This window comes from Zonotrichia leucophrys, chromosome 7 (genome assembly GCF_028769735.1).
Source record: "Zonotrichia leucophrys gambelii isolate GWCS_2022_RI chromosome 7, RI_Zleu_2.0, whole genome shotgun sequence".
Taxonomy (NCBI): domain Eukaryota; kingdom Metazoa; phylum Chordata; class Aves; order Passeriformes; family Passerellidae; genus Zonotrichia; species Zonotrichia leucophrys.
This window is the reverse complement of record NC_088177.1, coordinates 21,139,198-21,158,773: the sequence shown is the minus strand read 5'-3', so window position 1 is coordinate 21,158,773 and position 19,576 is coordinate 21,139,198. Positions and strand designations below refer to the sequence as shown.

At 37.7% G+C, this 19,576-nt stretch overlaps 1 protein-coding gene across 2 annotated transcripts in view; it reads right to left on the bottom strand.

Annotated features, from left to right (window-relative positions):
- The window catches only part of RAPH1 (Ras association (RalGDS/AF-6) and pleckstrin homology domains 1), a 79,162-nt gene that overhangs the window by 8,723 nt on the left and 50,863 nt on the right, over positions 1-19,576 (bottom strand). For both annotated transcript variants that reach the window (XM_064717737.1, XM_064717738.1), the window contains 9 exons: positions 16,300-16,377; positions 14,818-14,977; positions 13,637-13,758; positions 11,954-12,019; positions 10,323-10,466; positions 9,016-9,126; positions 6,196-6,294; positions 5,461-5,581; positions 3,763-3,905 (listed from right to left, as the gene is read on the bottom strand). In XM_064717737.1, the coding sequence (XP_064573807.1) occupies positions 3,763-3,905; positions 5,461-5,581; positions 6,196-6,294; positions 9,016-9,126; positions 10,323-10,466; positions 11,954-12,019; positions 13,637-13,758; positions 14,818-14,977; positions 16,300-16,377 (1,044 nt within the window). The remainder of the gene's footprint in view (positions 1-3,762; positions 3,906-5,460; positions 5,582-6,195; positions 6,295-9,015; positions 9,127-10,322; positions 10,467-11,953; positions 12,020-13,636; positions 13,759-14,817; positions 14,978-16,299; positions 16,378-19,576) is intronic.

The following is a 19,576-nucleotide window of genomic DNA, read 5'->3' as shown; positions in this document are numbered from 1 at the left end:
GCAAAACAAAGTAAACTTGGGAAAGGAAAGTTACACATGCAACTCACATGTTAAACAGAAAAAATAAGGAAAAACAGGGAAAAGCTGACTAATGGAAGGATCAATGGGAAAGCAGCAGGCAGTGTTTTAGTCTACTTGTGTTGTGCTCAAGTTAAGTTGTTTCTCGAAAACTGTAAGCCTACATTCCTCTTAAAACTTAAAAAAAACAATTGCATTACTCAAATTTATAAACATCCTCCTAATACAAGTGTTTTGGCTACAAGCCAAGTTGTGAATTTCACAGTGCACAGCACAGAAACATGCATTAGAAATACACCACCACCACCATAGTGACTGACCACACTGGGTACCTATACCTCATTAGTAGATACTTTGCAATAAGTAAGCCCAATTATGCTCATCTGCACGGGAAGAGCACATTTGCATATTGCTTTGTTCTAAGCACAGGTGTGCAGAACTCCATCAAAGGATTAGAGTCAGAAGCAATAAACAGCGATTTTACAACAAACATGGGGTGTGCCTCTGCCTGTCACATTAGGTCTGGAACTAAATCAAGGTGTTCACGTTACAAAACAGAAATCTTGATCTCTTGCAAGTGTTAGTCTGTAAATTACCATTCTCCCAATCACCCAGGTTAATGAATTTTCAATTAGCACCACCTGACCTTAATTGTGCCCTGTATAAGGCACCATGGGTGTGCTGCCCTTAGATGTGCTGAGCTTCACTTTTGATACCTGAAGACAGCAAAAGGCAACAGGAAAAATAAAGGCAGCATAAAACAGAGAGAGAGGGAGCTGAAGGCATAACAGAATAGCTATTCCTGAATGGCAAGACCTTGGGGAATCTTGTATTTGTCCCTTAAAGCAGACACAGCAGGCATGCATTTGGGTACTTGTAGCATAACATTTGAAATAAGGTGTTCAAAATCTAACAAGCAAATGAGACTCAATGAGCTCTTCACTGCCCAGCTGGGAACAAATGAAATAAAGTATTCTTTGGGCAAAGAGGAATCTTTCAAAATATGAAGCAGATGGATTATCTGCATTTTGGGAAAAGTTTTTCTTAATCTTACATATATTTGAAAGACAGTGGTGTATATTTTATACCCATTGAAGACAGTCATCTTCACAGTGAACAAATTAAACACTCAGGACAGCGAAAGGCTATTGGGCGCCTCAGAAGGGGGAGCCCCTCCCATCTCCACAGAATCAAATTAATTTCAACATCCAGAAACGTAGTCTGTGACACTTTCTTTACAGAAGAACCTTGAGAGAGATTCATTTGTCCTTTTTTTGTCCTTATAATTATGTGATGTCCTTCTGTGTATCTTGTCAAATTACTTGTTGCAGACTGGCAATTCCTATTTGTGACATGCATCTTCATGACTATTTGGAACTCTTAAAAAATGCTATAAAAACAACAGTATCTCTTTTTATATAATCTGTGCTTTTTTTAGCTATTTTTTCCCTGAGAAAACAAACTTTTGCAATTGAATTGTTTGCCATCTCTTTTCCCATGCTTTTGGCCTGGTTACCAAAATTAGGTCAAATATGACAGATCTCTAGCAATTTCAGTATGTCTTCGACTTCAAGAAATTATTGGGAAGTTACGGGTAAATGAGGGCAAAGTGGGCAGAGCTCACCCATGATTAATTTGCTGAGGCACCAGTACAGCACCCTGGCTGGAAAGCACACCAATGCCATCTGCCTGTTGAGACACAGCATGCTCTGTGCTCTGCCCTGCCTGTCCAGGGGAAGGAGCCAAGGCTGCCAAGGTGGGAGAGAGCTGTTGCACAAGGGGAAGGGACATGCAGGCAAGTTCTGCCACTTGGCAGCAACCTGCCCACATGGACTTCTTAAGCCAGCTTTGACACCAAAGCACTGTAGCAGAGCTGCCTCTGAGGTAAATGGAGAGTAATCTGACTAAAAGCACATCTCAGTATCACTGGTAACACCTTCCCATGTAAATTACAATTCTTGAACACTGCTGTTGCCTTTCTTGCCACACAGTTTAACATTTTTCACTGCCAGTCTGATTTCCTGGTTATTCAAGTTCCCCGGGCCAGATTTACACTGTAGTTTCACTGAAATTAACTCAATTGTTTAAACACATCCTCTGTAAGTTTACACAGTTCATTTCATTTGGATTCTTTGGAAGTTTTAGGGCAACCCATTTACCTGTGTTATGCATAAGTGAAGAAATATACCTTTTCTTGGATTTGCAGAAGGGAATTCAAATTGATGAAATATTGATACATGCATGGCTTCCTCAATGCAGGAAGCATTGTGAATATTTTATTTTTACCATAGTTTTAATCATGTAGCATAAAAATTTTTGGGGTTTAAATAAGCAATTGCCAGTAGCACTACAGACTTGATAAAGAACAATAGTAACCCCAAGATAGTGAACTTCAAACTTTTGCTTAAAATCTCACAGCAAGTATATGTAGCAGCAGGATTTACACTGAACCCAAAACTTGAGGAAACAGTAACATTATCATTCTTACAGCAGTACTTTTTCACCACTGTTGGATACCTGCTAGCAAATGCCCCATCTCGTGCAGCTCACTCCTGCAGAAATGATGCATCCTACACCCACACAGAAGCCATCTGCTGATGGACATGCACCATGTGTTGCACTCATGCAGTAGGAAAACTTGCACCACAACTTAGCAAGCTACATTCCTGGACTGAGTAGCACATTACTATTAGAATCAGACAACTTCCAAGCCAACAGGCATTGAACAACAGTTACGAATCCCAAAGGATGCAGCCATGTCAGCTTTCACACCTCATATGCTTTCTCATTTGAAAAGGAGATGTGTTATCTTATTTTTAGTTATTTATCCGAAGCACCAGTGCCAGGTATATTGGCCTGTGGTTTTGGTTTTAAAAAGCTTCCTTCTCTAGCTTGAACCTGGGGTCTGGGGAAGATCCAGAACTGACAGAAGTAATGACAGCTTCTCATAGTGCACTTCCACACATAGCTGCTGCAGTTAATGACATCAAGGCTGTTCAGGAACCTGGAGATTCCTTCAAACCTGACAACAAACAGCTTCAGCAGAATTTCTCCTGTGCATGGAAATTTTCCCCGGGAACTACAACAGTTAACCACAGAAAGAACAGAAAACTAACCAACACACAGAAAACTAACCACAACAGACCTGAGCCCCAGCCTCAGTGGGTTAAAGTCTTCTGTAACTCTCTACCACCAACAGGAGTTTGCCTTAATTTCATCTGCCTTAATCCACAAACTGCTGACAATGTCAGTACTTTTGTTTTGACCATATCTGAGGTTACTGGTTCCATTCCCACCTAACAGAACACTTTTGAGTAAAAACTACTGAAGTATTTCAAAACATATATACCTGCTTTCAGGCCCCAGTTATTCACGTCTTTACAAAGGAAAGATGTGGCTACTTAACTGGAGAAAGATCTTAGTGAAAGAATTTCATTAAACTTGTTAACAGCTTATCTTTTTATTTTGTCTTCATTCAACATTAGTAAATAGGACTCTGTGAGAGGGGCTGTATAATGCCTTCAAAGAACAAAAAGCTTCTATGCACACAAATAAAAGAAAGAACAGAAAGCTGCAGGGCTTAATTACCGGAAAAAGTGAATCCTAAAAAACAATTCTATAGCAGTGTAAATTAACCACGTAAAACAGAGAAGAAATGCCACTCAAGACAGAGGTGGAAGAGGTACAACACTATCTCATACATTTTGTTGGGCGCTGGTTCTCAAATTAAAGTCTTCTTGTTACCTTGCTGGATTCCTCCAGTTGAGTGCCTCGTTTCCAGGCCTCAGAGAACATGGAGCTGACAATGCTTTGGGAACGGACATGGCCAGCTGTCTGGGTGTCAGAAACTCCACTATCAGACTGATTAGAATGATTTGATTGAGATTCTGTTCAGAAAAAAAGTTAAGGAACAGTTAGCATATGTTTTTGAATGTAAGAGTAATGTCAATACAATGCAACTTCGTTAAACATGTCCCCAGAGGCCACTGCTCCCAGTAAAAACTGTGTAAGCTCTAGCTCACATCCAGGCCATTACAACAGATGCCTGGTATCAACCAAACCTGAAGTTGCTCAAGGATGAGAGTATGTCAGATACATTTCAAAGTAAAATCACTGCAGCTTATGTGGGTTCTGAGCCATGCCACATCCCTGCACTTTGGGAAAAGCCCCATTTCATGCAGTGCATGCAGCCTGCTCTCTTCAGCACTCCCTCCCAGCACAACCTTAAAATTGTACCCTGGGCACAGGCTGTGGACAGACAAACTGCACCAGCCAAGGCAGGACACTGCTTCCAATGACCCATTCCTCAACACAAGAGAAGGGCTGGTGTGCATCCTGCAAGTAGCCAACATAAATAATGCTCTGGGTCTACAGGGTGACAAGACAGCAGCAGGCACAGTCAGACCAATTTATTCAGCCTGGCACCTGCCTTCTGTGTAATCCCAAAGTGTCCTGGCACAGGCTGGAATCCAACTTTGGCAGAACATGGTTGGCTAGTGAGCTGTGGCTCAGCTCCCTACAAGAATTTACACTTTATGAGAAAAATACCCATCTTGGATCGAGAAATTATAAGTGACCAAGAATTTACTGCTTTGCCACATAGTTGAAACAACAAGGTACCTTCCCAGTTAGGTTGCATTTGCTTAGCTCATTCTTACAGGCTACTTTCTGAACCTGTCCAATTCAGTAGCATTACTTCCCAATCCGTATCTCTGGCAGACAATACACCTTCACACAACAGCACAACTTTCAATGAAGAACATAGCCCCTGAAGGTTCTGAATAATCCACCAAAGCATCAGTCAGCTCTGAACAATGAAATTACACTGTATAAACTATTTGTCAATTTTTAAACTGTTACATGCAACAAGAAACCAGCCCCAGTTCTGCAGAGAGATAAATGGGAGCACATGAATGCAGGCATGCACAATTTGACATGGGAACAAACAGTATTTTCAAAGTTTTCTCTAAAGAGATTGGATCTTTGCCTTTGGGCAGGGGATGGTTCTCATTTTCCAATTTCAAATATTTCAGTCCACAAAGCAGTTTAAGAACTACATATATATGTTCTATGCATCATTATGATATAAATTTGATTTTTCAAACAGGTGAACATAGAGGCATCAGGAATTTGAAAAGATGTTTCCTCCTCTCAGTATAAGAAAATCATTAGTTTTTGGAGGTGAACAAGAAACTGGTGCATATTTCAAACACAGACATCACTGCAAGTAATACAGCAAAATGGGTTTTTACCTGTATGCATATATACATAGATATACACATACAGAATGTTATAGATAAAGTCTGTGTTTTAGACTAAACATAGCATAAGACTTTGGAGAAACAGTCCATTTCCTGCAACAGTCTCTCTTGAGGCATCCAGACAGCAGATGATAACAAAGGCAATTGATTATTTGTATTATGAGATAGATCACATTGTTACCTGGCAAACTAGATGAGCTGGAGCCTGACTTGATACTGGAGCTAGACAAGGAGGTCCAGTCATATGCTGACTCTGTTCTCTTCAATGCTTCCTGATAGTTCATGTATAGCTGCTTCCCGTACTAAGCAAAATCACAAACAAGTTTAACAACTCTATATAGGCTGTACACTCTTTTCAGACCGCTGAGCTCCACTTCTGGCTTCTCTATTATGCCGTTCCTCCTGCCAGTCCCCCCAAAGCAACACAGGCTCTATGTTAAGGAATATTAATGTTATTCATGAATTGCTGAAAGAAAAACAATTTATTTGTGCTAGGAGAGACAGTGTCAAGCAAGAAATGGCCCAATGAATAAACTAAGACAAGCTGAGGGTCTTGAAAATGAACTCTATGTTCTAAATTCTCTTTTCCCATAAGCCTTCTTTTCTGAAATCTGAACAGAGCTGGCTAAAATCTATGATTTTCTATATTTCTGACATCTATGATGTCAGAACTGTGTCATGTGACAGGGATGCAGCAGAAACAAGAAGAAAAGGCCCAATTACTGAATTACTATAACAAAGCCTATAATAATTTTGCTGAGGAAAGAAAAATGTCAGAAGATTTTACAGTTCATGTTCAGAATTGTAAACAGAGGGAAGTTAAATTTACCCTGTATTTTGCTAGGTAACTGTAAATGGTTTTAAGCAGATGATGACAACTACTCATGACAGCAGTGTAAGAGTGCCCAGGGGTTACCTTAGCAATGCGGATGCCATTGATCCACTGGTGTAGAGTTCTTACATCATCACAGCAGAGATATTTGATATACTGGGACTTCTTCTGGATCTGAGGATGCTGCAAAAAATTGTGCATTCTCATCAATGTTTTCACAGCTAGGAATGCAAGGAAAGCATTTATTTGTTGATGTCTATACAGATAAACCTAATGCTGGAAGCTCTTCAATAGTAGTGTGTATTTAACCCCACTTAAAAATGTTCCAGAATATTTCAGGAGGTGAATTTCAATGGAGATTGCTTGACACACACATTTGAAAGTGTGTCCAGCACAAACTGATTTCAACTGATTTCAAACACTAAGAAAGGGCTAGTCTTTCACTATTCTAGGGCTGTAGTACTTTCTACCCACCAGGAGTCTTCTGTACCTATGGACTGACTCACCACTTGACAGAGACAACCGATATTTCACCTTTCTCTCACATAAAATACCCCAAACTAGAGGAAAACAAGCACACTGGTCTTCTCTGCCTTTGCAGGCTTAAGTGAGACATTCCCCAAATGACATGCTGTTAAGCACAATTCTATTTTCACCTTGTAGAAAGAAGGCTTCAAGGTTGCCACCTTACTGATACAGGATTATAATCTAAAAAAAATACTTGCTGCTCCCACATACATGTATAAAAAAATGTAAAGGCACTGTATTTATCAATTCAGCAGTCAAGAAACAAACACATGGTTTTCAAAAATCAGACACTGGAAATACTTCTGGATGTGCTATCCAGTTGTTTCTGGTCCATGCTATAGAAAGTACAGGTTTCTCAGCTGTTGGGGTAACTGAACAGACCAGTTCTTATCATTTCCTCTGTTAGCTTACAGCTCAGTGACAAAACAGAGTTTTGCTAGAGGATTGTAGGTATTTAAGTTTTACTGAAGACTGTCTGAATCATATATCAAAGAACTTCTAAGCTTTTTCAGAATATTCTATTCTGTTGCCTTCCAACACAATTATTTTAAAAAGAACATAAGATGTTTATGTCCATAAAGAGAATATATACAGCATAATTTCTTATGATAGTAGATAGTTATTTTCATTTTTCACTACGAGCCTCCTACACATACACGTTGTGTAACAAAGAAAAGTCTACAGAAGCAAATACAATTACTTTGCTAACAAGCCAGCTTCTTTCTGGACTTGTTCAAAACTTTGCTTATATAGAAATAAAAGAATTTCTCAGTGTATTTAGGACCAAGGAGTTAACTTTATAAATTAGAACACAAAGGTTACACTTAACAATAGCACAGCACCTGATGTGAGCACACCAAGTTTTGATATAAACAAAGGAGTGAAGATAAAGACAAATCCAGTCCGGACATCAGTAGAGAATTGGGCCTTCAGTCTGTACTTGCCATTTACCTGTCCCAAAGGAGACACTTCCTAGCTTACTTAGTGAGCCTTTGTGGCACAAAACTCTATTTCTATTTTTAAAACTGTGTGGTCCCCATACATTAGTACTAATTGAAAATATTGATGTAACATTATAAGAACTGATGAAGGCGGAACTGAATCCTACTTAATATAATAATTTGGTGACTCATCAGTTCCACATAGAAAATACAGCTTCACTTGGTGTAAGCTACCCAACTAAAGCTACCCCATTAATTTACTTAGGGACAATTTATACACATTTTTGTGTCTTCACTAATGTTACCATTAAATCTGATTCTCAGAATGGCAATAATTAAAAAAAAATAAATCTACTTTGTGTGGTCAAAAAGTCTGAAAATGAAATTTGCTATAACCTGTCCAAATGATATAGACAAAAGTGACATGTAAATAGAAAAATCAATTTACTTCAAGGAATTTATACATACCTACAAATACTGACATTTTCGTTTGCATTCAATGACCTATAAGAATATGGAAACTACTTCCAGTTTTAGCCATGTACTTTCTTAACTAATATCATGTCCCATACTTAGTATTACTTGTCTCCTCAGTGGGCTCAAAGACATGTTGCCCTGTCCCCTGGAAAATGAAATCCTTGTTCAGGCAGTGGACAGGCAGGCACACACTCCAGGCACAGTAAAGAGTCGAATGTACAACACCACATGAGCTCTAGAGCAGGGAGGGGAAAAGTGCAACTAAAAACATCTCTTGTTACTGGCACCATTTCAAATCCATGAAGACATGTTATTTGCCTGAACACAGAGTGAAAGCTTGCTTTAAAATAGCTTGGTGCCTTGCAGGAACTGACACCATTCTAAACACTGTGGGAGTCAACAGAAACTAAGAGATGTGTTGATTCAATTAAAAGAACTTTATGAACTCAAGTCATTAGATGCATTTAAGATCAGGTCACTGGTTTTATAACAGTTTTTGCTACTGTTCTTTCTACCCGTCATTTAAACTCAGAAGATGCCTCCTTTACAACACCCTTTTCCCTCAGGTTGGTCCATAAAGGGTAGACTTGAATCTTTAATAATAATTTCTCCACTACTCTGGACCTACACTGAGAAGGTAACTCCTGCAATTAGCATTTCAAGGGGTATTATCTCTTTGAACCTAAACAGTTGTAAGGTAGAGTTGCCAAATGGAAAAGAAGACTTTAGTGTATGTTTTAGAGTGTAGTGAACAATTAAATAGACTGGCACTCAAAAGTCTGGAAATAAAACAATTCAGAGCAATATGAAAATGTTTATGAAGTCATGACCAGCTCAGAGAACAGGCAACAACTGTTCACATTGTATACAAGAACTAGAGGAAAATTAGATTAAAAGCAGGTGATGGCTGAGAACAAGTAAAGTGTATTCAAGGTACAGCCAAGTGCTGCAGTGTTACCTTTAGCACTAAACAATAGTCTGTGGGTGCCTTGTATTTGTTCCGATAGTCCTGTCCATAGTAAACACTGACATGGTCGAGCTGGAGAAAGCACACGAGTTCCCGTGAGACCTAGTAGATACAAAACCAGTCATGTACAAAGTATCTTCACAAAAATCCACACACATTGGCACAATCAGCCTAATGATAAGATCCAATACTAAAATAAGGTCTAGTTAAGGTCAAATATTAGTTTCAATCTGATTCAAAAACTACCAACTCAAGAAAGGGACACAGCTATGCATAAACTCTTTCATCACACCTGCATTTTAAACCAAACTCAGTCTGGTTTTTGTGTTTTTTCTGCATTCTGCCTTTTGACAACATTTTACACTGGACTACTACTGTTTACTCAGAGCAGGTATCAAGAGAAAGCAAGTATGACTGGTTGATCAGGAAGTTATCAGCTGCTGGTTATATTTCACCTTGGTAATAATCAAGGTGTCCAAATTCCAGTGTGACTGTAAGTAGAATTCTAAAAATGTTTGGCGTTGAGTGTAGGGCAAAGAATTTCAACAGGCTACTTGCATACAGATTGTTTTAATGAAGCAAAAGATTGTGGAAAGAACATCTGACATGCATTCACTCTAAAGGGAGCTGTTGTGCTGATAGAGATTTCCTCTTCATTCCCAGATGTGTGGGAGGTGGACTTCCTGTACTGGGAATCATCTGATGCTGTCAAGACTGATGGATTCATGGATGACTTGAACTCACAGTAGTTCAGCCTTGAAGCTGTAATGTATTTGTAGTGTCTTTCTACTTATTTTGCATTACTGATAGAGAGAACAGCAGTAAGTGATCCTGTAGAAGTGGAATTACCTATACCTGTTTCAAAAAATGCAGCACCAATTGGTCCAAAAAAAGTCCCATTTATATGAACTAACTAAACATAATGAAATTATGCAGACATTGTGGAGTTGGTCTGATACTTCATGATTGACATCTGCAGAGCAATTTGGTCCTCCATCCAAATTCTGCTTCAGCAAAGATCAGCTTCTTAGCTCCACCAAAAGCTTTTTCTCAAGTATTTCTGAACAACTAACACAAGAAGCAGTTCCCTGTATTCTTGTATTTTTAAACTGGGGTTACACCCTTCACATCAAGTGCTGCCACAAAAATTCATATAGTATTTCCATGATAAAGCCAGCATTTTAATTAAGGTATATGGCACTTGGAAAGGCACAGCTAAGCCAAAACTTAAAGCCAACTCTTGTGTGCACTGTTTACCAGCAATGAACAATTCAGAGCAACTGCTTTAAATAGCATACCTTGGCCTTCCCTTTAGGGACATAGTAGATTCCAGAAGCCCGGAGAAGGAAGTAACGTTTCTTCCATGATTTCTTACCATCCTCTTTCAGCCACAAAACTCCCTCAATCTCTGGCACAGTTACAGAACTTCCACAGAAGCATTCCTGCCAATAAACAGAGCAGTTTGGGAAACAGACAGAACAGAGAGCAGGCAGTGGTTTGTTTTGAATGACTGAAATTTTTTATCCAAGGAATGCACTTGTAGCAGGAACAGATCTTTTTCACATGAGATATGAACTACAGATAAATTACAGAAGCAATGAGGCAATTCAGACAAGCATGATAGGGTGTCTCAACATTTGCTCAGTGCAACAATGACAGAAAAATCATTAGCAGCTACTGTAAAGATTTTCTGACCATTGTTTCTCACTAATAGATCCCCCCATGGCTTTACTGGCTTTAAGGTCACAAGGTCACCTTATATAGCTTCATATGTATAAGCACACACAAACCTAACTGTGCATCCATCCGACACAGCTGCAATTCATTCCAGGAGTACTTCACTGCTACTAACTGTCCACAACACTGCAACTTCTGCTAACGTTCTATTTATAAAGAACTAGCAGAGAAAAACAAATGCTTTAAACACACTCCAGATTAATATGCAGTAGAGACTTAGGAATAATCTTAGAAGACAGAAAGAGTTAAGCAGAATTACAATTCCCTGCATATTGTGGCTTCGAACAATTTTTTCATCCACACATAGATACATACACTTATATACATATGTATACATACCTAAGTATACATACATACACTTATTGAAACCCATATTAATAATACATTACTAATATGCATAGGCTACTTTTAAGATAAACTGTGTTAAGTTTAACTCAAAATTAAATACCCTAAATATTTACCTTTGGGTAACTATGTAAATCATAATCATTATTCTGGAAATCAAGTGGAACCTATGGCACTTCAGCCATGCCACAGAAGTATTTAGTTTTCAGCTTATGAAGGCTATATTTACTGTGTGCTTTATTTGTTCCACACTTTTATGCCTTATTTCTGTAAACTGGTTAATGTGTTTGATAATAACTTCTGTCATGCATTTCTTAAAATTCAATAATTTGGGGTTTTTTTTTAATTTTAAAATATAATTGAAAAAATTTTCACTTAAAATTTTACTTAAAACTTGCTTCGCTTATTATCAAAATTTGAAATATTAATTTAAACCAGTCTCCAGATCCATGCTCTAGAATTTTGTAGAACTGAGGGTTTGGAAAGTGCTAGTAAAAATTCTCTAGCACCACAGGTCAAAAAAAACGGTCACAAAAAACAGGTCACAGGTCTGCAAATCTCAACTTGAAATTAATGGTTTTAGCCATAGCTAGAGGCAATCTCAATTTGATTATCACTGTGTATGGTATTTCAGATACTAAACTAAGTGCAGAGACTTTTTTAACTGATCACATCTGAAGCAGTGTTACATTAAGACAGCCATTTAGCTCAAAGAGAACACATTCCATTCACAGAGTTCCAGAATTCCATTCTGCTCTGTCCATCAATTTCAATCACCACAACCTTTAGCAGTTTGTCTTCATGCTCTAAAATGACTACTTGGTCATTTCCGGTTTGACATTCTTACCTCTAGTAGCACCTCTTTATTTCTGTCTGCCATCTCAGAGGTTTCTTTCTTCCCCAGAAGATAGTTCTGTAACAAAATAAAGTTTAATATTTCTTTAGGCATTCTGAAATCAAGCTAAATGGCGTTTCTTGTTTACTTTTCTGTAGCAGTAACAAAACTTTGTAGACTAATTGAAACTGTCAGACTGCTAAATAATACACTGAAGTAGCTTATAATCACCTTTACCAGAAATATCAATCAGTCCATACTCCTACCTAACAGCCTCATAACAACATCATCCTGCTTTTCTAAGGATCAAACAGCTGTTTGTTACAATGCATCCAGATATAAAAATACTATGAACTTGTAAATACCACAATAAAAATATAAAAAATCTCCTGAGATCTGTTACATACTGTCATTATTTCTGCATTCAAAGAAGCACACATCGAAGCCATTAAATAAATAATAATAAATTCTAAATAAAATACTTGTCAGCTTCTTAAAAGGAACTTAATTATGCACAGGCACCATATCTTATTTAATAAGTTTTTTACTCTTATTCAGTTTGGAAAAGACTGGGGCAATGAAAAACATCTTCCTAAGGCTTCCCTAGGCTAATACTGGAAAAAACCCAAACATTCATTTGGGTTTTGCCAAAGTTTTGCCAGCTCAATATTTTAAAACAAGGAGAAATATTTGGTTTATGCTGGTACCTCACTACTGTGACAGTGCCTACTATAAGTGCTGAGAGTAAACCTATAATCTACAAACTTTTAAAAAGAATGTAGAGTTTTGCTGCTTCAGTGCAAAGCACTTGCGTAAGACTGGGTTTCAGATCTTGCGTAAAAAGGAATAAAATCAAGTAAACTGATGTCCCATAGGACGAACATGCAAAACTGATACTCAGTTTAAATCAAATAAATTAGCATATAGATGCCATACAGATATAAAAATAATTTATAAACTCAAAAGGGAATATATTAGGTAAGAGTTAAAACAGAGATCAAGTGATATTACAGACAAGAGATCAAGTGAATTTTCAATGCAAATTCTTCCAAGAGCCACCTTCTGTTTTTCTGTTTCTTTTCCTCCACTCCCCTACAATACTGCAGTGCTGGCAGATACCAGGTCTGTAGCTACCATTTGAGAGAAGAGAGGTCTCTGAGGCCAATTGAGAGGAAGAGAAGCCTTTGTTTTCCCAGCTAGGAGCAGGAAACACAAGTGAATATAGGCAGGTCCCAACTTGCAGAGAAGGAGCACATGCTGTCTTCTCTACTCTTGTCATTTGACCATGGAGTGGCTGTTCTCTTAAGATTTTGTCTTCCCCTTCTTGCCAGCAATGCAAGAATGCACAGTGGAGAGACATTACTATTAGCAATATCTGTCAACACCTTTCCTGCATGTTTACATAACTGAGCAGCATTAAGCATGGGTGTAAATCTCTGGAAACTGCCTGCCTTCATGTGCATTAAAACTACTCACAAACCCATTAGCAAACAGATTGCTTCGGCTCATGGTTGCCTCTTAAGGATTGACTTTGTGCCAACAACACTGTGGATGTACATAGTGCTGAAGTGTAAAGTTGCCTGGCATTTTAGCACATACACAAGTACCAAAGTGAAAGTATAGAAATAAATGCTATCAAAAAAGTAAGAAACTGCCATCAGCCACACACACATTCAGCACAAATCGCAGGCTTACCTGTGGATTCTTGAAAAGTGCATATTTCTCTATACGTTCCACGAACATTAGTTTGTTTTGACTGTCTCTTGTCCAGTTCAAGAGATTTTCAACTAAATTTTCATGATCTTCAAAGATTCGTTCTGGAACAATAACATGTGAGCAAATACATTGGAATCTGTTGCATTTTGTGATAGAAACTAATCTGTAGTCATTTCTAAGAGACAAGGCATTTATGCAGAGAAAATAGAGTTCAAGATCTACTACAGTGGAGAAGTTTATTGCTAAGAGACTAAAAGAACTTAGTCCACTTCCAGGCATGCCTGGAAGCGGCATTTTTTTACATCCAGTCACTCAGCATGGACTTGTATCTTCAAGTTTATAGTTCCATCAACATATGAAATGTTTAATTTTTTTTTTTTTAATCTGAGAAGGCCTACCATCCTGCAGGAACACTGCAGACTCAAATGATAACATTTCAAAGTTTATGAGCACAAATAAGAAGGTTATCACATTTTTGTGTTCTCTGGTCTACATAATTCCCAGAGGAATGGATCAGGCACCTTTTTTGGCACAATACTTCTTTCTACATCCCCAATGATTATCTCACTCATAAAGTATCAAAAAGTAGTGGGCAATGATCAGAAGGAAAAGAAAATGCTTCTGAAATGCAGAATATCCATAGCTAGTACAGATATTGTAAAGAAGTCTAAAAACTGACACTTCTACTTCCTATGATCTCTGTCACTCAATAAATGACATCAACAACACCTCTGAGAACTCTGGTTCTCAGTCAAACCTCTGAGCTTTGACTCTCAAAGCTCTGAGCTTTGAAAAAGTTACCACTAGTGCTAGAACTTCAGAATACTGAAAATAGACAAAAGAGAACAGCATAAAGAAAAAGAGAAAAATTTACTGAAATGGTAGAAAATAGCTGAAAATCCTCATTGCAAAATAAAGAAGGAGATATCTTTGGGAAACCACTGGACCAACTTTCTCATTCTTTTAAACACCCTGAAGTAGAATTTTCAGATCATTCTGAAACAAGTTCAATCATGAGCTTTATTACATGAATTAGCATTTACTACATTAATGAACACGATGATGAACATTATGAAGACAAGTATTTAAATCATTCTGAGAATGCAGACTACTGCTGCATCTATGAATAAGAATTAGAAATGCTTATAATTATTACTTACCCATTTGCAATTCAGAGATGGTTTCCACTAATGACCAATCTAAACTGTAGCCACAATGTGATTTATCCATCAGATTGTCTAAGACTTGTCTCACTGTTTGCCTCTCATCCACCATCATTGTTTTTGAGCTGTCATCAGACATATGGACTCTGATCACCAACTGTTAAGCAGAAAAATAAGAAAACAAAAAGAAGATTAATCTGTCACATTTCAAATAAAAATAAGGTTTCTAAGATCTTGTTTATTCCTCTAAGATTTTCTTACAGTAGCATAAAATTCAATCAAAACATTCCCTGAAAATGTAAGATGTCATAAATGATGGGTAGATATTTTTACCACAGACAATTTTACCAATTAACAAGACACTGTTCTCCTACAGCACAAGTAAATAAATATAAAGGTCTTTCCAACACAACGAGAAAGTCCTTCAGTTGTGTGTTAAGAAGGAAAAAAATCTTTCCTGCTGCAGTGTCCTGATAATAAAGTGTCTTTCAGACAATATCTAGGTAGAACAAACATAGATATAGGGCTCTGCACAAGCTTACAAAGAATCAGAATTTTTCAGATGTGCAGTTTAAGCTTTCTGCCTGCTTCCTACAGTATTTTCTAAAAATGGTTATTATGTAAACAATACAGCAATACTAAACCTTACTTTTCTGGGGAATATGAAGCAGTGTGAAAAAAACCTGTTTTTAAAACACAACGGTTTTTCATAGGCAGCCGTTTTTTTTAAACCAATCAAAAGACTTAAAACAACATTCTTTTTGCCAATCATTATTTTTTCCATTTTTACATCTTGTTCAGCTGGAAAAGATAAAACCTCTAGCTGTAATACATTGGTACAATTGACTTGTTAATTTCCATCTTCCAGCAAAGAGAGTTTTTCAGCTTTTGATCCAGAAACAATCAATGAAAAAGGCATTTTAAGCTATTGAAAAACTCCTGTCATAAAACAAAAATGCTAAATTTGCAGGGCATTCTGTATTCTTTGAGAGTACATCAAGTAATGGCAGCAGGCTTTCTCCATTTGGTAACCTCTGTCTTTAGTCTGGAATACTTCTCTTCAATTTAGCACTGGCAAATCCTGCTATGCATAATGAGAAAATGCTTGTGAAGAAAAGGCTATGAAGAAAACAGGTACAAATTTTAAACATGCGACTGCAGAACATACAAGAACAATCTCAGGAGGCTGGACCTTCATTTCAGTTCTGGGTGGAAGCTGGTAAAATCTTCACAATGAGCACTAGCTGAAAAACAAGCTATTCCTTAAGAAAAACATCATGTTATTCCATATCCTAGGCTTCTCCTGATTAGGTCCAGTCTAGATGGGAAAGCACATTACCACTAAAGATTAGAACACTATAGTGTTCTGATTTTATAAAGGGCAACTTAAGGCTAATAGATACAAATGAAGTTTGCCTGCATTTTCCAGGTGAAAAAAAAATAAAATAAGGGTCTTATAAATGGGTATAACTAACTCACCTTTTTCACTTGTGCTTCTTTAATCTTCTCTAATGCAACCCTAATTTTCTCAGCTTTCAGTTTAGCAGCCTGTTCCTCCTATGGGGACACAACACACAATTCCAGTTAACACAAACTTCAGTCAGGTTGCAGTAGCTTTGAGGCTACCATGCTTTAAAAAGTGAACTGAAATGCTGATTTGCTCATCTATAAATGTCCAACTATTTCCTAGTGATGATGAAAAGCATTACTTTTAAAGACAGAAAGTGTTCCTATATTTAGAGATACAACTGCCATTAACTCCAAAGGAACATAGTGGAGGTATATATTTTGTATAGACATTTCTCTGTTCTCCTGTACTGTAAATACCCTTATGCTACTAAATACTTTGGCATATTATATATTTACAGTCATAGCTTGGGACGATACATATTCAGTAAGAGTATACAATGGAGTACAGCCAAGAGAGTTTTGGTTGATCAACATAAAACACAAACAGCATGCCAAGAAGTACCCGAATTTAACAGCACACAGAAAGAAGGGAAACAAATACTATAGCTAGGATTCCATACTACATGCATTAGTTTGAAAGATTTTAAACTGTTAAATCCATTTGCAGAAAGAGGTTTGAATTTACTAAATCCAAATTGTATTTCTCCTTGTTTTAAGTATTTTAAGACACAAGATGAATAAGCATTCTTTTGCTCTTCTATGTAATAGATTTTTATTACAATTGGAAAAGCATTAAAAATTCAGGTAGCTTAAATCTATTTGCTGATGCTAAAGAAAACTGTGTCTTTCTAAGACTAGCAATAAAATTTCTTAAATTCTGGAGATTACAGATATTCCTGTTGAAATTGCATTTGAAACATGCAGCTAAAAAGCAACCATTGTTTCAAAAATGATATATGGAATTTTCAGACTTTCAAAATCCTAAACTGTGGATCTTCATGGTAATTAATATCTAAAACCATAATTAAAATCTCTAGCACAAACAAGTCTACTGAAAACCACACAAATCCCTTCCAAAATATTCAGTATCCTTAAAAAAGAAGAATTAATATTTTCTCCAGGACCAAAGTACCACATCTCACCATAACATTCTGCATACTATAAACATTTAGTTCTCTATTGCTTTCTTCTATGGGTGTAATTCATAGTTTCTTTACCATGTGTTTAGATAGTTGCTTTTACTGTAAAAGATTCAGCCATTCTGAAATCCAGAGAGCTTAAGTTGGCTTCTCAATAAATTATTAATATTCATATCAACTGCTAAAGGACATTCCCTTGTTATTTACTGCACTCTTGGTAGCTTTTGGTTCTTCACATCTGTGACCATCCTGTGCACCATAAAAAAACATCAGCTGGACAGACCAGTATGCTGCCTTGAAATATAACTCTTTGCAATAAAATGAAGCAGTAAGTTGGAGTAAGTTGACATGAGCAGAAATAATGTGAGCCTGAAACCTTATCTGGGCACTGAATTACACTGGAACATTGCGTTTATGAGTCTACAGGGAACTACAGCTTTTTATTCACAAGAGCAATGCTGTTCTATAGCTTAGAAAGGCCAAATCACATTAGCATTCTATGAAAAACAAACCATGCCACAATAACAAGAATCTTTTATTCTTCCTATTTCTTACCATTAACAATTTCAATCTGTAGAAATAAATTGTTACTAAAAAGTGAGGCCTCACATCACCAAGCCTGACAGAGCTCAAGAAGCACTTGGCCAATGCTCTCGGGCACATGGGGGGACTCTTGGGGTTGTCCTATGCAGGGCCAGCAGTTGGACTCAATGACCCTTGGGGGTCCCTTCCAACTGAGCTTACTCAGTGATTCTATGAAAGACTTTCCAGTTTCTAAAAGTGATGCTATGCACCTATTCATCATGAAACAAGCAAAAGCAAAAGACTCATTTTATCATGTATTTGGAGAAACTCTAATTCATGGGTTTGAGAAGCTGCTCATTAACCCAATCAGCACAATTTTCCAGCCCATTTCACTGTACACCAGTGCAAAGCACCAGGAGCACCTGCTCACCACAGTGCATAGGCAGCAACACCAGGGCAAGCAAAAAGCAGCTGTCACCTCTCATATACCTGTGCCAATACAGCTAAAATATCTTTGGTGACCTTAAAGTTTATAATCCATCATTACCTAAAATGCTTTGGAAAATAGATAAATATGTAGACCAAAGAAGATTTTAAGGACTTACTATTTTAATATGTACCAATTACTTTTAATTTCCTACTCAATTTAATGTGGGTCCAGAGATTATGATTCCTTATACTTTATTAGTTCAACATAATCAGTTTAAATTAAAAAACCCCAAAACAAAACAGAATTACAACTATCAAAATAATAACTTGTTCCAATGAGCAAAAAATTATAAAAAGAGGTCTGAATTCACTAACTGGAAAATACAGCAAGGAAAAGACAGCAAAAATTCAGAATGTCTGAAAGCATACAGTAGTCAAAGATTTTAAACTATTTTGAGCAGTAATAAACTAAGCTCAGGGCACTGCTGCATCACTGCTAATGTGGCAAACAATGTTTCATGGGAGAAGGATGAAGAACTATGCATTTTGATTTCTTAATAAAATAATTTAATAACTCCCCAAAACTGACAACCATGTATTCTGTTTCTCTCCTAATGGCCCAAGAAAACAGTCCCCTGCCCATCAAAGTCACCCGATAACAGCACTTAGACACATACACAGGTCTCTCCTCCCCCTGTACATGAAAACAACACTGCTTCTATCCAGGAGGAAGCACATGTCGTCATTTAGCTTGTACTAATAAGCCAACAACTCTTTTCACTGCACAGGGAGACAGGTGACAGATGGCAAAAACACCTGACTGCAAGTGCAAACTATTTAAACTGTTCAGTGCCACCAACCAACAAGGCCAGCACATGCAGTCCAACCACATCTACCTTATGCATTTATTTCCCCTTTGGTAGCAAATGCTGCCAACAGTGATGGAGCTGCTGAAGGATCCCAAAGAGGCAGGTAAAGGGCAGGACGCTGCGCTGTCACAGCCTCACAGACGCTACAGCCACCAGTCCCTGCCATGGCCACACGCCCGTGTCCCCTGCACTCAGCGCTGCTGGCACACGGCTCCGTCACACACTGACCTGGAGAACTGGCACGGCAGGCAAGGTTCAAGCAGAACCCACTCCCTGCTTGGACTGCCTTACAGGCACAGGCAAGCCTTGGAAACACACCAAGGAGATACACACACACACACACACACACACACACACACACACACACACACACTTTGTAAAAAC